Source organism: Bacillus rossius, chromosome 1 (assembly GCF_032445375.1).
Source record: "Bacillus rossius redtenbacheri isolate Brsri chromosome 1, Brsri_v3, whole genome shotgun sequence".
Classification (NCBI taxonomy): domain Eukaryota; kingdom Metazoa; phylum Arthropoda; class Insecta; order Phasmatodea; family Bacillidae; genus Bacillus; species Bacillus rossius.
The window spans coordinates 170,878,417-170,892,686 of NC_086330.1; the positions used below are offsets into that span (position 1 = coordinate 170,878,417).

At 36.1% G+C, this 14,270-nt stretch overlaps 1 protein-coding gene across 1 annotated transcript in view; it reads left to right on the plus strand.

Moving 5' to 3' along the window:
- Positions 1-14,270, plus strand: part of LOC134527103 (discoidin domain-containing receptor tyrosine kinase B) — a 1,309,463-nt gene that overhangs the window by 1,278,895 nt on the left and 16,298 nt on the right. The window contains exon 17 of the mRNA XM_063359455.1: positions 6,105-6,254. Coding sequence (XP_063215525.1) covers positions 6,105-6,254 — 150 coding nt within the window. The remainder of the gene's footprint in view (positions 1-6,104; positions 6,255-14,270) is intronic.

A 14,270-nucleotide genomic window follows, 5' to 3' on the forward strand; every position in this document is an offset into this window, starting at 1 on the left:
GCAGCAATTGCAACATTTCTCTTGTTAGACCAGTTTCTTGACCAACTAGCATTAATTAATTTGTGTATTGATGGTTTGTTAGAAACTGGTAAGACATTTTGTGAAAAAAATGAGGACTCTGGTATTTTGATGTGGCTGATATCATTAATAGTTTTAAAACTTAAGGAAAACTATAAAATTGTTATTTCATTATCACCAAAATTGATTCCAAAAACTTTTACTGACAATATTTTAATATTTGACTACGTAAACCTGGTCATGCAGGGTTCCTACAATCTGGAATGTCAGGGATAGTCAGGGAAAGTCAGGGAAAAATAAAGGTGTCAGGGAAAGTCAGTGAGATAGCTATAAAGTGAGGGAAAGTCAGGGAGATAGCTATAAAGTCAGTGAAATGTAGTGGAAATTAAAATTTCGATAAATAACTCTGAAAGAAATATATCTAATCAAAAAACATCATAGGTCTGGCAATTAGCTATGTACATACATCATCTCTAGTTGCAATACATTCTGTTCCGCTCACTGTATCTTTTGAAGGTTACTGCAGTCATCTGCATGCAGTGGTGAATGAAGATGTGAAAGTAGTAAAGAAGTTCACTAACTCTGCTTGTATGTCTTAAGTTTTGAGATATATTAAGTATTACGCTGTATTTACCATTAATAGTGTTTTGCCAACACTTTAACTAGTTTGTTTAAAAATACAGTGGAACCCCTGAATTACACTTTTCAAGGGGAAAACAGAAAAAAAGGTGTAATTCGGAGGAAAGTGTAATTGAGGGGAAAGTAAAATTTTACTAAAAACTACATGATGATAGATATTGTAATTATTCTTCAAGTCAATGCTTGATGTAATAAAGTTTTACAACAATAACTATATTATTTTTGTTTGCAATTAACTTTAGTATTTAATGGCAATCCTAAAACTTAAGTAAAAATATGTTATAGGCCTAACATTAACAACTTGATATTTTTTAATTTTTTTTGCCATTGGTCCACATTGTTCTGCGGCATTTTCGATGGACGTTCAATTATGAACAATTATTGTGTTTAATGTAGACACAAGAAATTCTCAATGCCTTGGCTAAGGCCACACGCGATCCAACGTGGTTGTCAAACTACCTCGAAATATTCCATTTTTGCTTAACTATTACAGCGTTTTTTTCACGACCACTCGCCATTGCACGAATATCGCGAAAATTAATCATAAACATAAATAAATTATCTGTAGAACATGTCAATAAAGCACAAAAATTTACGTCAAGGTAAACAAAAACAAAGCCCAAAATCACTGGTACCAAACCAACACAGCGGTGCGCAGTATGTGTTGCCAACGTTTGCCAAGGAGTGAGAAACTGTATTTGCTACGCGGATGTGTTCCTTTCACTACATGGAACGATCGCCCATGAAAAAACACCATATTTCAAGGATTTATATATTTTACGGTGATATAGTATTTTAAATAACGCGAACCTAACCTAACCTCCTAGAAAATAAAAATTGAAAGAACTTTTATTTATATAACTGACCGAACCTAACTTTACCTTTCACTTCGGTAAACTTCGGAACTTTTCGGGTTGTGGCTGTGGCTCTCTTGCCTGTGAAAAGAAGGCTACCTGTTTGTTGCATGTGGAGTAGTAAGCTTTTGTGTGTAACCATCCACCTACTTTGTTTTATTCCAGGTTGATTATGTAAAGACTGTTACAGGTCATTATGTCTGACAAAAAAACTGTATTTAATCAGCTGTGGCTGAACCCAGCTCTGTTTCCAGATTTTTCAGCATGGGTGCATCCTGTAGATGGGCATAATACTCAAGCATTTTGTAGTGTGTGTAAAAAGACTTTGAACTTGAGCAATATGGGAAAGCAAGCATTAGTTTCTCATGGGAAAGGACCAACCTATTTGAAAATGGTGGGAGATGCGACAAGTCAGACTTTTTTGTCTTCTTTGTTCATAAAGACGCCAGGTAATATTGCAAGTTGTTCTGGATCAACAGCAATTTCAGACGTTAACCTAGACAAGGGACAGAGTAGTGATTCTTCTTGTTCAAATAGTGTCTTCACGTCAAAATGCACTCAGCTTCAGATAAACACTGTCACTAGTCTACAGAATGTAGTGCCTCAAAGAAATCTCAACAACTATGTTTTAAAAGAAGATGCAATGAAAGCAGAGATTATTTGGAGTCTACAGGTTGTGTGCAAGAAAATGTCTTTTAATTCTTGCAGTAACATAAGTACTGTATTTAAAATGATGTTTCCTGATAGTGCAGTTGCCAATGCATTAACTTTAGGAGGAGATAAAGTTGCGTATGTTCTTGTTCACGGGCTAGCACCGTACTTCCAGCAGAATATGCTAGATCGCTTGAAGTTGTGCGACAATTTTGTATTATGTTTTGATGAAGCATTGAACAAAATAATTCAGCGAGGACAAATGGACATAGTAATCAGGTTTTGGGATGAAGAAAAACAAATGGTTATTACCAGATACTTAAATAGTGTGTTTCTTGATAGAAGCACAGCTGAACATTTGCTTAGGCATTTTTTGGATGGAATTGCTCCTCTGTCACCTTCCAAAATAACACAGGTGTCTATGGATGGCCCCAACGTCAATTTGAAATTCAAATGTCTCCAAGAACACATCAGATCCACCACAAGCAATGAAACTTTCACATTACTCAATCTGGGAACGTGTAGTTTGCATGTGGTTCATTGTGCTTTGAAAACTGGCATTAAATCTGTTGGATGGACATTAGTACCTTGTTGCTACACTTATATTTTCTTTTCCATGATTCTCCAGCTTGGCGAGCATTATTTACAGAGCTGACAGAATTCACAATATTTCCTTTGAAGTTCTGTAATGTATGTTGGCTAGACAATGCCAAGTGCCTTAAAAGAGCATTAGAGATATGGGATCATGTTGCAAAATTTGTTAATGTAGCCAAGCTTCCGAAGACAAAAGTTGCAAAAACCTTGATTGAAGCCGCTCGTGATCCATTTGTAAAGTGTAAATTTGCATTCTGCAAGACAATTGCAAATGAGTGTGAGCCCTTTCTTAAGAAGTTTCAAACTTCAAAACCCATGAGTCCATTTATTTTTGAAGCAGTGGAGAAACTTCTGAGAGATATTATGAACCACTGTGTAAAGCCTGACGTGATAAAGTGTACTAGAACAAATCTGCTCTCTATCGATGTAAAAAAATCATACAATTTGATCCTAAGCAATAAAGTTGATGTTGGACTTGCAGCAAAACGCTTTCTTGCAGAAGTATCAACCTCTGTAACGGAAAGAGAAAAGCTTGAGTTTATGCATGATTGTCGTGGTATGTTGACAGCCATGACTGCCAAACTTCAAGAAAGATGTCCTTTGAAGTACAAAGCAGTTAGAGGATTGTCTTCTCTAGATCCCTCGATTATTAAACACTCACCTTCGCTTGGTCAGAAAAGGTTTTCTTTTCTTTTAGAAGAGCTACTTGCTTCAAACAAAATAGATGATGAAGTTGCAGAAAAGGCTAAAAAAGAATACTGTAACTTGTGTGATGTGAAGAAAACTGTACTTAGGGAAATGTTTCAAGAACACTGCGAAACTAATGAGGAGGCAAGACTCGATAGCACCTATGGAAACTTCATGAGAGGAAGTTAAGTGTACAAAAACCTGTGGGAAGTAATTAAGATATGTCTTGTGCTCTCCCATGGTAATGCAACTGTGGAAGGGGGTTTTTCAATTAATAATTTCACTATTGGTTGAAAACATGCTAGAAAAGACAGTGATAGCACAACGCCATATTCAAGATGAAGTGCAACAGGCAGGAGGGATTGAGAATGTGAAAAGTGCTCGAAAACAATATCAAGATTATTTGGAACTAAGAAAACAGAAAACAAGTGAGGAAACAACAAGAAAGGGAGAAAAGATATTGTTAGAAAAACAAGTGAAAGAGTTAGTAGAAGAAAAAAAATTTATTAGGCAAATAGAAGAGAAAAAGGAAGCAATGAAAAGGGAATTAAAAGAACTTGAAAAAAAAAGAGCTTTGCTGTAACTAGTATTTCAAATTTTTTGAATTTTTGTGTTACATGTTAACATTTTGTTTTGTAATTGAATTACGTATTTATTGAACCACAGTGTTTTGAATTTTTTTAATATTCATGTCAAAAATGGATGTTTTAGTTAAGATTGTGTCTGCTTTCTGATATTTATGTTTAAGGTGTGGTACGGTTAGCTGAAGTGCAGGAGGAGGCCAATATAAATAGGGCACATTTAAAACATCAATATTTTTTGTAAAACTGAATTATTTTTCATAATTGGTCAGGGAAGTTTCAATGAATGGTCAGGGAAAGTCAGGGAAAAGTCAGGGAAATAAATTTGACTCAGGCTGTAGGAACCCTGTCATGATTCGCTGCGGCTTAGTATGAAATGAATAGGAAAGTAAATCAAAGTATTCTAGCAAACATAGATTCACAGAGGAAACACATCATTCAATTTAATACCCTGCTTCACTTTGGTGTGTAATGAAAGTAAAGGAATACATAATATTTTTTTTCCACATAGAATCAATTTTTTATTTTAAAACTAGTGGATGGACTACATTTTTTTGTCTGTTTTTGTTTGTTTGTAAATCTTATAAATTTAACTAAACCTTTTGTCTGAAACAATTTTTGTTAAGACGAACCATTGCTACAAGGAGTTGAAAAACCAAGGGCAGAGTTAAAAAAATCATAATTTACGTATCATGTACCCTATTTAGTCCATTCTTTATTATTGTAAAACCTTAATATATATTTTTCAACTTTCGTCTGAAATAATTTTTTATTCCACCAACAATTAGGTACTGCAATGAGTAGGAAAAAGGTGTTGAATGACAAAAAAATTCATAAATCCCTTAGTAGGCACACTATTAAATCTGTTCACATTGTTTGTAAACCTTTACCAACTCTTGAGCATACGACGTATAATAGCCCATGAGAAAAGTATTTGTTTTGTAAGTTCAAAACACACACTTGCAAAGATTGCCCTTGGGCTTTAGTGATAGTCATAGCGAACGCACGACGTATTGGAAATTGAACCTGTTTAAACTCAAATGCTATGTCGGTCTAATAAGTGGTGTTTGTGGAAGTAGTTCGTCAGCTTTGGAAAACCTTGTCTGCTAATTGTTCTTTTGAATTCAAAATATTGCAAAAATTAGATGGGAAGGTAATGTTTTCTGTTTCTAAATTTGTAGGTACAGCGCCGTTACCGACCTCAAGTAATTGTCTTTTAAATATGTCAGCTGTTGGGTCAGTTTAAAGCTGAACTCTCATATTTGTTGTTAAATACATTTTCTTGACTGTGCTTTCAAACAGGCATTCAATTCATCAACTGGTGTTGAATGAGGTATAATTGGAAGTGTTTGCCTGACGTCACCAGATTCTAACACCAATGCTCCACACAATTGAACCTGAATATTTCTCAAGTCTTACAATGCATCGTCTAATGCTTACAATGATTTCTTGTAAGCCAACTCGTAAAACACGTACTATGGCAAGTGAAAACAAAATATGGTGATAAAAGTAATTTCTTTTTCACGCGTGCATTACAAGGAGAATATAATAATTCCATGAAGAGTCTAATTTCTTTTCTGGATAGACTTTCCAGAGATAATTAGGTTCTATACTACATATTAGCAGAATGTGAATAAAATGTATAAAAATTAAATAAAAAACTTGCATTTTTTCCTTTCCCAAAATGCTCAAACCTGTTTATGTTTATTTATTACTGAACACCATACTATCAAAAGTCATGCTTCTTTAAAAATAACAAAATTTCCATATTTTTTTTTTTTTTTTAATTTTACCATACAAACACTTGTGCATTGAAATGCAACCTTGTGTCAATATTTCAAGTCAATTGATTGACTACTTTTCAAGTTTTGCAAGCACAAACATAGGGAGGCTGAATTTTTGTGTATATAGATAGATTACAATAAAACCTACTTGCAGTGAAAACAATTTTGTCATAAGTATGATTCAGTGAATTTATTATTTGGGTTATTATATAGGTACAACATAGATTATATAAAGAAATGTTTCAAGGTATTAATAGAATAATATATTTAAAGCAATGTTCTTTCTTCTGTTTCAGGGGAAGTTCACAACCAAAAGTGATGTGTGGTCTTTTGCAGTAACACTGTGGGAGATCCTTACCTTTGCCAGGGAACAGCCTTTTGAAGATCTCAGTGATGTAAAGATTGTGGAAAATGCCACTCATTTTTATCAAGATGATGGACAGCAGGTAAAATATATCTCATAGAATTACAAATGTGATTAATGTATTGTAAGAGGTTGGTAATTTATTCATAGAAAGTTACATACTTCAAATTCTTATCAAAGGCTTTAAGGTAGGCTTTGAAGAAAGACTACCTATTGTAACCATTACCATAATGCAACTTCTGGAAAATTTTTATATACTTTTTTTTGTTTCTTGGTCCATTGACCCCAACCATTGTCAACTATATATATATATATATATATATATATACTACTTGCCCGACCCGGCTTCGCACGGCTATACTAGTGGAAAAAAATTAAGCCATATCTCCCATTTACAGTAATGGCTAATAAAAAAAATTGAGTGAAAATTTATTACAATGCTGTATAATGTACCGGAGAGAAAATGAATAGCACCGATGGTTTCCCGACTCGTGCACGCAACGTACAACTGATGTACCCGTACTTCGCTACGGCAGTCTACAGGCAGATCACTCTTGCGCCGCTCATTATACATGCCCTTCCTTGTGGGTACGCCACTGCCGCGCGATGCCCGTTGCCATGGAGACGCAGAAAGCATGAACAATGCAAAATCCTGTTCTCATGCAGACAAAGTACCCACTGTTGCCTGGTTTTAACCACCCATGGGATCTAATTTTCGGAAAATGTCATCCTGCGTAACATAAGGAACATTACTGAGAAGTTTCAAGTCTGTAAAATATATATACTTGAAATAAAGGGCAATTTTTGATATTTAAAGTACCCGCAAAATTTCAACGGTAATGAGGACTGCACTAACGACTATATAGTCGTTGCCATAGAGACGAATGAAGCATCAATAAAGCAACAGCCGTTGCCATGGTGATTTCCTACCATAAACTGGAAATTTTGATATATTACGCCCCCGAAACTCCCCTTGGGATCAGATTTCCGCAGAATCTGTTCTTAGTGAACGTCTACATCACAAAATGAGTAACTATGCTAAATTTCAAGTCAATCGGGTGTATAGTTTTAGAGATCTCGTGATGAGTGAGTCAGTGAGTAGTATTTCACTTATTTATATATATATATATATATATATATATATATATATATATATATATATATATATATATATATATATATATATATATATACTAGCTGCCCGACCCGGCTTCGCACGGTTATATTAATTGGGGGGGGGGGGGGGGGGGGCAATGAGACCAAATCTCTTTTAATACGTTTGCGTCGTGCCTCTCTGGTGCTCGCGTTGTTGAGGTTAGATTTTTTCCATGGCATTTGACTGAAAATAATAAATTAATCGTTTAAATATTTTAAAAAAAATTGAAAATCATTCTAATTAACTTTTATAATTATGTGATAATACTGACATGTACATATTTAAATTATAGAGTTTAAATAATAATTTCAATAAGAATTGAAATACTAATTTAATCGTTTAAATATAAGAAAAAAAATCTGAAAAACTTGTTATCATAGCACATTGAAATAATAAGTGCTAAATATTTTTTAATAGAGGTTAAATAAAAAAATTAAAAAAAAATATTTGTACAACTATTGAAAAAGTGTAGGAAATTGTGTATCATTTTTGCATTGACATTTTAATTAAATTTTATAATTATGTGATAATACTTACATACATATATTCCAATTAAATTATAAAGTTTTGATCAATGAAGCACAAATAAGTAAAAAACAGGATTAATTTCACTGTATTATCTTCATTATAATATGAATTCAATTTACACTTCAGTCTAAGTAACATGCTAACACCAAAAATTTAAAAAGTGGAAATAATTGAATTATACGGTATTTCGTTCACTACAAAAGAAATTTAATTAATTTTATAGCGTCAACAACACGTGGTAATTATGCTGTTAAAATGTAGCTTATATGACACGTTCGTAGATTTACCATAGCAGCGCCATCTATTGATTACTTACTCAACCCAGGCGAAAGGTATCGACATCTGTTAGAATCATTTGGAGTTAACAGATAATTGTGACTGTCAAATAATAACAGACAAATAAATAGCAATAAATTAAAATTGCGACTATAATTTGAGATTTAAACTATCCTATCTCTCAAGTTGGATCGAACTGCACATGGTGTGCGAATTTTATTATAATCGGTTAAGTGGTTTAGGAGTCCATTGAGGACAAACATTGTGACACGAGATTTATATATATTAAGAGATATATATATATATATATATATATATATATATATATATATATATATATATATATATATATAATATACACACACACACACAAGTCCTTGTCAGAATTGTAACGGGAGAGGAAAATTATTGATGGTCCAAAAAATGAAAATTAATTTAAAATAATAAAAATAATTCTAGTAAAAGAAAAAAAAAATTAAACACAGAGAGAAAAAAAAACAATAGTTTAGGTTTGCGATTTAAAGTGATTAAAAGTATTTATATACTAATTGAACTCTTATGAGGGTACTGATTACTTCGTTGTTAATATCACATGGGTGTTTTTTACTTGTATGGGAAAATTAAGAATGATTAGGCATCTAGTGCATGGCAACAATGTTAATAGGCAATAGGAAATAAACTTCTAGCGCCTGTGGCATTGTCAACACACACTTTGTACGTGTACTGCATTTTGTATCTAACCCCCTACAACGCATTTGATTCTAAATTGGACTTTTAGTAAGGATCCCTAATGTTATTGATAATATAATATAACCTATAGCCTTCCTCGATAAATGTACTATCCAACACTGAAAGAGTAATTTAAATCGGACCAATGGTTCCTGAGATTAGCGCGTTAAAAAAAACAAACAAACAAACTCTTCAGCTTTATAATATTAATATGTATGTATATGTATAATATTTATTATATATATATATATATATAACATATTTTGTTGATAATAACTCCCGTACTTTTGTACAAATCACTTCCATACTAATACATAAAATACTGTTACGATTTATGTAATGTTGTGGGGAGAACTGGGTTCATAATGGATAGCCCAATGAAGTTTTTTTTTTTTTTTCACAGTTTTATTGATTACTAATATTTACACTAAACACAAATCACTGACACTTAAAAATGTTTATCAAGTCACTCAATGTTTGCAAGTTCCGCAGTTCGCACTCCTCACAGCACTCACCGTCGTGGGACTCGGTCACCAAAACTCCGTTGCAGAACTATCGCAGCACTTGCGGCACTCACTGTCGTGAGACTCTTCGCGGGACTCACACGGCACCTGTCGCTGAACTCCGTCGCCCAATCAAACTCTGCGCCACTCTCAGGGGGGTCATTCACCCTCTTCGCTGCTGTTGCACTTCCCTTCGCTCGGAATCCACTTGGAACTATCGCGGAGGCCGGCGTAGTGGCTTAAGTACCTAGGGGCGTCCTTCTCGAAGGGACGAGAGGGGCTGATGACAAGTTGCATCATTCCGGGCCGACCAGACGCCCGAACAATTGAGAAGGGTGTCGTTACCTCACACGATGGCCCGCGGAATTCCCAACGCCGCTCAGCGATAGCTAACGGCACAGTGGCAAGACGATGCGCGATTGCGGAGGGTGGAGGGGGGTAGCGACAACCCTTGTAATCCAGCCAGGCACAAGTGGCATGTCTTACATCATTGGCGGCGTGTGTTACACTTATGACACCTGTAGCCTGGCAGGGCCGCCAGCCGGCTCCCAACCTGGCGCGTGCTGCAGTCTGGTTCTCGTGTTCGGAACAATATAGTACCGTATTTACCCGCATATGGGTAGCATAATTTATGCAGATTTTTAGTGTAAACAAAATAACTGCTACCTATATGCAAATTTTGGTTTTAAAATAATAATATTGTACAGTATGGTTGAATATGTGCATAAATAACTAAACTACTTTGGTTTTCAATAAAAATATAACTCCACGAGTAAGTATAAGTTGTTTAATCAAAATATCTCAGCAGTCGCGTATAGTTCTGTAAACAGCGCAGTTATTGTACATGTGCTCTCCGTCGTCGGACCTGTCACGACGCCGGCAAGTGATGTGTCTGCTGAAGGGTGAGGAGAGGAAAATCTAAAAATAAATCAGCAGAAAAGAGCACCAGTGTGTGTGCATGTGCGTGTGTGTGCAAAAGGCCATATGGCAGTGTTGACAGTTTTCTCTCCTACTCTTCGTTATAAATGTCCTGTGAACTCGCACCCACACAATTAACATGTCTATCTTGACAGGTGTACATGATGCAACTGTGCCCAATCATTGTTTTTGAATGAGATTTCCCATGCTTTCAACTGAACATACTGTGACAAAACTGCAGCCATTGATAGTGTTTATAAAAGCACCTTTTTATATTCCTCCAGCCTTGCAGGTAAACTGCGTACTAGTTTTTATAGACGAAACTGACAAAGAGTAGCTTGCCACCTCTTCTCTCTCTGCGGCAAGGGATGGGTAAAAAAATAAAATACAATGGAAAAGAGGGAAACAAGGGTATAAAAAATAACATTCTTCTCCTTTGTCTTGTTAGGAGGTGCAGGAATTGTATGGGGTAAACATTCAAAGAAGAGCCGGGTCATGGCCATTTTCGTATTTCTTACGTGCCAATAAGCTGAGAAAAGGAAAATTTCACTTTTATCCACGGAACTCTAATGAAGACAGATAAATGGTGCTGTGATCCATACGTAGGGGCGACCCTTGCTGTGAAAATGTTATATTTGTTTGCCCAAAATTAATGGTTGTACCTATATGGAGGTGCGACTCTTCTGCAGATAAATACAATAATGGAAATGGAAAATCTCACTTGATTTTGTTAATGGGCATAATTCGACCAAAGGGGTTGAAATGAGGAAGGATATTTTAAAGCAGAAAAGTCGCTATAACTCATAGGAGTAATACCAAAACATTTGTCTAAATAAATTTGTGATACAACTAACCATAACTTCAGGGGGTTGGAGCACAGGATGAGCGCGGCCGTGCGCGCCTCCAGCAGCCGCGCGTCCAGCGGCAGGTACATGCTGCTGATCATGTCGTCGACGCGCGGGGTGATGCGTCTCGTCACCTGCACAGTGCCACGAGCTGCTCTTGCCCTTCGCCCCCCCGCTGCATCCGCACCCCACGTTGAAAAAGTGGCTTGGAGGACGATGCTTCAACACCAATGATGAACTGCAGAGCACTGTTAAAACGTGGCTGAATAGGCAGGAGGCATCATTTTATGCAGAGGGTATTGGAAAGCTGGTGCATCGGTACGACAAATGCCTCAATCTGCACGGTGATTATGTGGAAAAAAAGAGTAAAGATGTACGTTTCTTTTGACATTAAAATAATTTCCCAATTCATTCCCGTTTTTTTATTACAGCCGATCGGAGGTTGAAAAAAAAAAAAACCATCGTACATTATCTAAATTTTGGCTCAAACAATTTTTGATGCGAAAAACATATTACAGTAAAAACGGGAGTTAAAATTAAGAAAAAAATGATCGTTAGAAGTTATACTTGCTTGGCGTGATAAAAACAAACTTTAATTTTGCATTCAAATAATTAATATTAATAAAAACATAAAAGGACTGGAGTGATTTTATAAATATAGTTGGTAAAGTATAACTTAAATCAAATTAAAAATTTTAATAAATTCTCAATATTAAATATTAAAATAGTCATATATAAAATTAGTTATTTTATTTAATACAAAATCATAACTAATGAAAATTAATAACAAAAACCATAAATAATGCTAGTTTTTTATTCTAATTTATTAATTAAAATTATTTATTAAATAATGATATAATAATTTATAATGCTAATAAATCATACCTACAGGAACATAGCCACAATTATATTAATACATTATAAAAAGTTTATAAACACAATTTATATCTCTAATATTCACAATAAATAAATATATTCAATGATGTGGACCAGTATTTAATATAAGATTTTAAAGCACATTAAATTTTTAATTGTATGTAGCCTATATTTTCATCCTGTGAAAATTTCTTTGCATGGTGCATGCACATAGTAAAAATTCACTTTCCTCATTTTTTCTTTAACATGCCATTGAAGTATAATTTAAAAATTTCAAAACTTCCATACTTTCATATTAGTTAGAATTTATTTTAAGCAATCTTAATATTATCTTAAAACCTTGTTCTGAAACAAATTTTTTGTACAACTATGCATTAATACAAGCATGGCCCCAGTGGGTTTGGGGGGGGGGGGGGGGAGGGAATGCAATAGCCCCTTCTGAGTCCAAATTTTAATTATTATTTTATTTTGTTGGGTATATTTATGAAAACAAAAAATTTATTTCAAACTTTTCTTTCATCAAAAGTTGTTTGAAACAATTAAATAATAGTATTCGAGACCATAAATTTGTAATTATTCCAAGCGTATCTCTGACAAATTTAGGCTCCTTCACAGTGGGCCCCTCTAAACGTGCCACAAAACAGGTGAGTGGTGCTTCAGGGAAAACTGCAAGAATGGTCTGAGTAACTGCGAACACACTTCTCCACCTCATTACCAGTTGTAAATAAAAAAAATGGATTCCAAGGAAGTAAGTGCATTGTTAGCATTGTTGATGCAGCAAAACAAATGCCCAATAGCAGAACATATTCAATGAATCAATCTGTGCCGTTTCAGTGCCACTTTCAGGCACAAATGTACAATTTTAAATTTAATTTGTACCTTTTAAAGAAGGAAACCAAATAATAAATTTGCATTTTTAATTTAATTTAATTTTGTTTCCATTACTGTACACTCCGACGTAATCTTGTGCAACCCAGTGCACCTGCGCTTGTTCGCAGGCTTCAATTAGATACTGTTTGCTGACGATTTGCGATCGCAGCATCTCGGCCGCGGTTGGCGTCATGTTTTCTCCATGTAACAGAATGACTTTCGTGCTAGCGAACGATACCCCAAGCCCACTGTTAGCAACTTTCATTTCTCGGAGACAAGCATACGTAAGGGCTTTGCCAGCATGTACTGGACTAGGTTACAGCCAGCGGCGAAGCCTCGAGAAGGTCCATATGACGCCTTTCCCAGGCGATTTAGCAAATTTAAACCCCCCGCCCCTCATCACCCACCTGTGGCTTCACGGGAACTCCAACCCGGAGCATCGACCCCCAGTGAACCCAGGCGGGGACATTATCTCTTCAAGGACTTTCGCCCTTGTCAAACAGAGCCCTCAGCGAAGTCTAGCGGCGGGAAAAATCCCTAACCTCGCTCTGAGCGCTGGTCGCGAGCGCGCCCACTGCACTCTAGCAGACGTCTCTGTGACCCTCCAAGCAGGTTCTCGTCTTGCCCGCCAGAGTGCACTACTCATCCCTCCCATAAGAGACAGCTTGTCACAATCGACCTTGGCAGCAGTTGTAGTGTGATTGCGATCTTAGTTCGCCAGCGACTCGCGTGAAAGCGCGGCGAACATTTTGCAGTCTGCTTCGCCCCTTCGGGTGTTCCCGGACACCTTCGGGCAATCCCCCCCCCCCCCCCCCCCCCCCTTCTTTGGCTGGGGGCAGTCACTTCCTTTAATTAGGCGCCCCGATGCCATTTTTCGAAGATTCGGCAGGCAGCATCTGGTCTGTGCGGACCACGCGTCGCGATCCGCGAGAGTCAATCTCTGTTGTTCGACCAAGACTCGACACTACGTCATGTAGTCGCCAACGTCAAGGCATAAAGGCCTTAATTGTCTTATTTTATTGTTGTTATTGTTTTGTTTTCTTGGCTGACGCTTCCAAGGCCTTAATTTAATTATTCATTGTTGAGTGTTTACCTGCAGCCCAGCGTTCGTTATAAATCCAATCCTTTGTTTAACAATAACATTACGATTTATTACAAAACTGTCTTTTTAACTCTCTGAGGATTCTTTTGCAGGCATGTTCCAGATTGCAATTCCCCCCTGCACTTCTAAAATAAATCTTTTGTTGTGGATACTTCATTCCGACATCACTCAAAGAAACAGTCATACTACAGAATGAAAGTGGCTTGATGTAAAATTCACCAGTATATACATGGCCCCCGGCCACTGCTGGCATGAATAGTTTTGTTTTGTTTCATGTTACCACGGTGTGGCACAT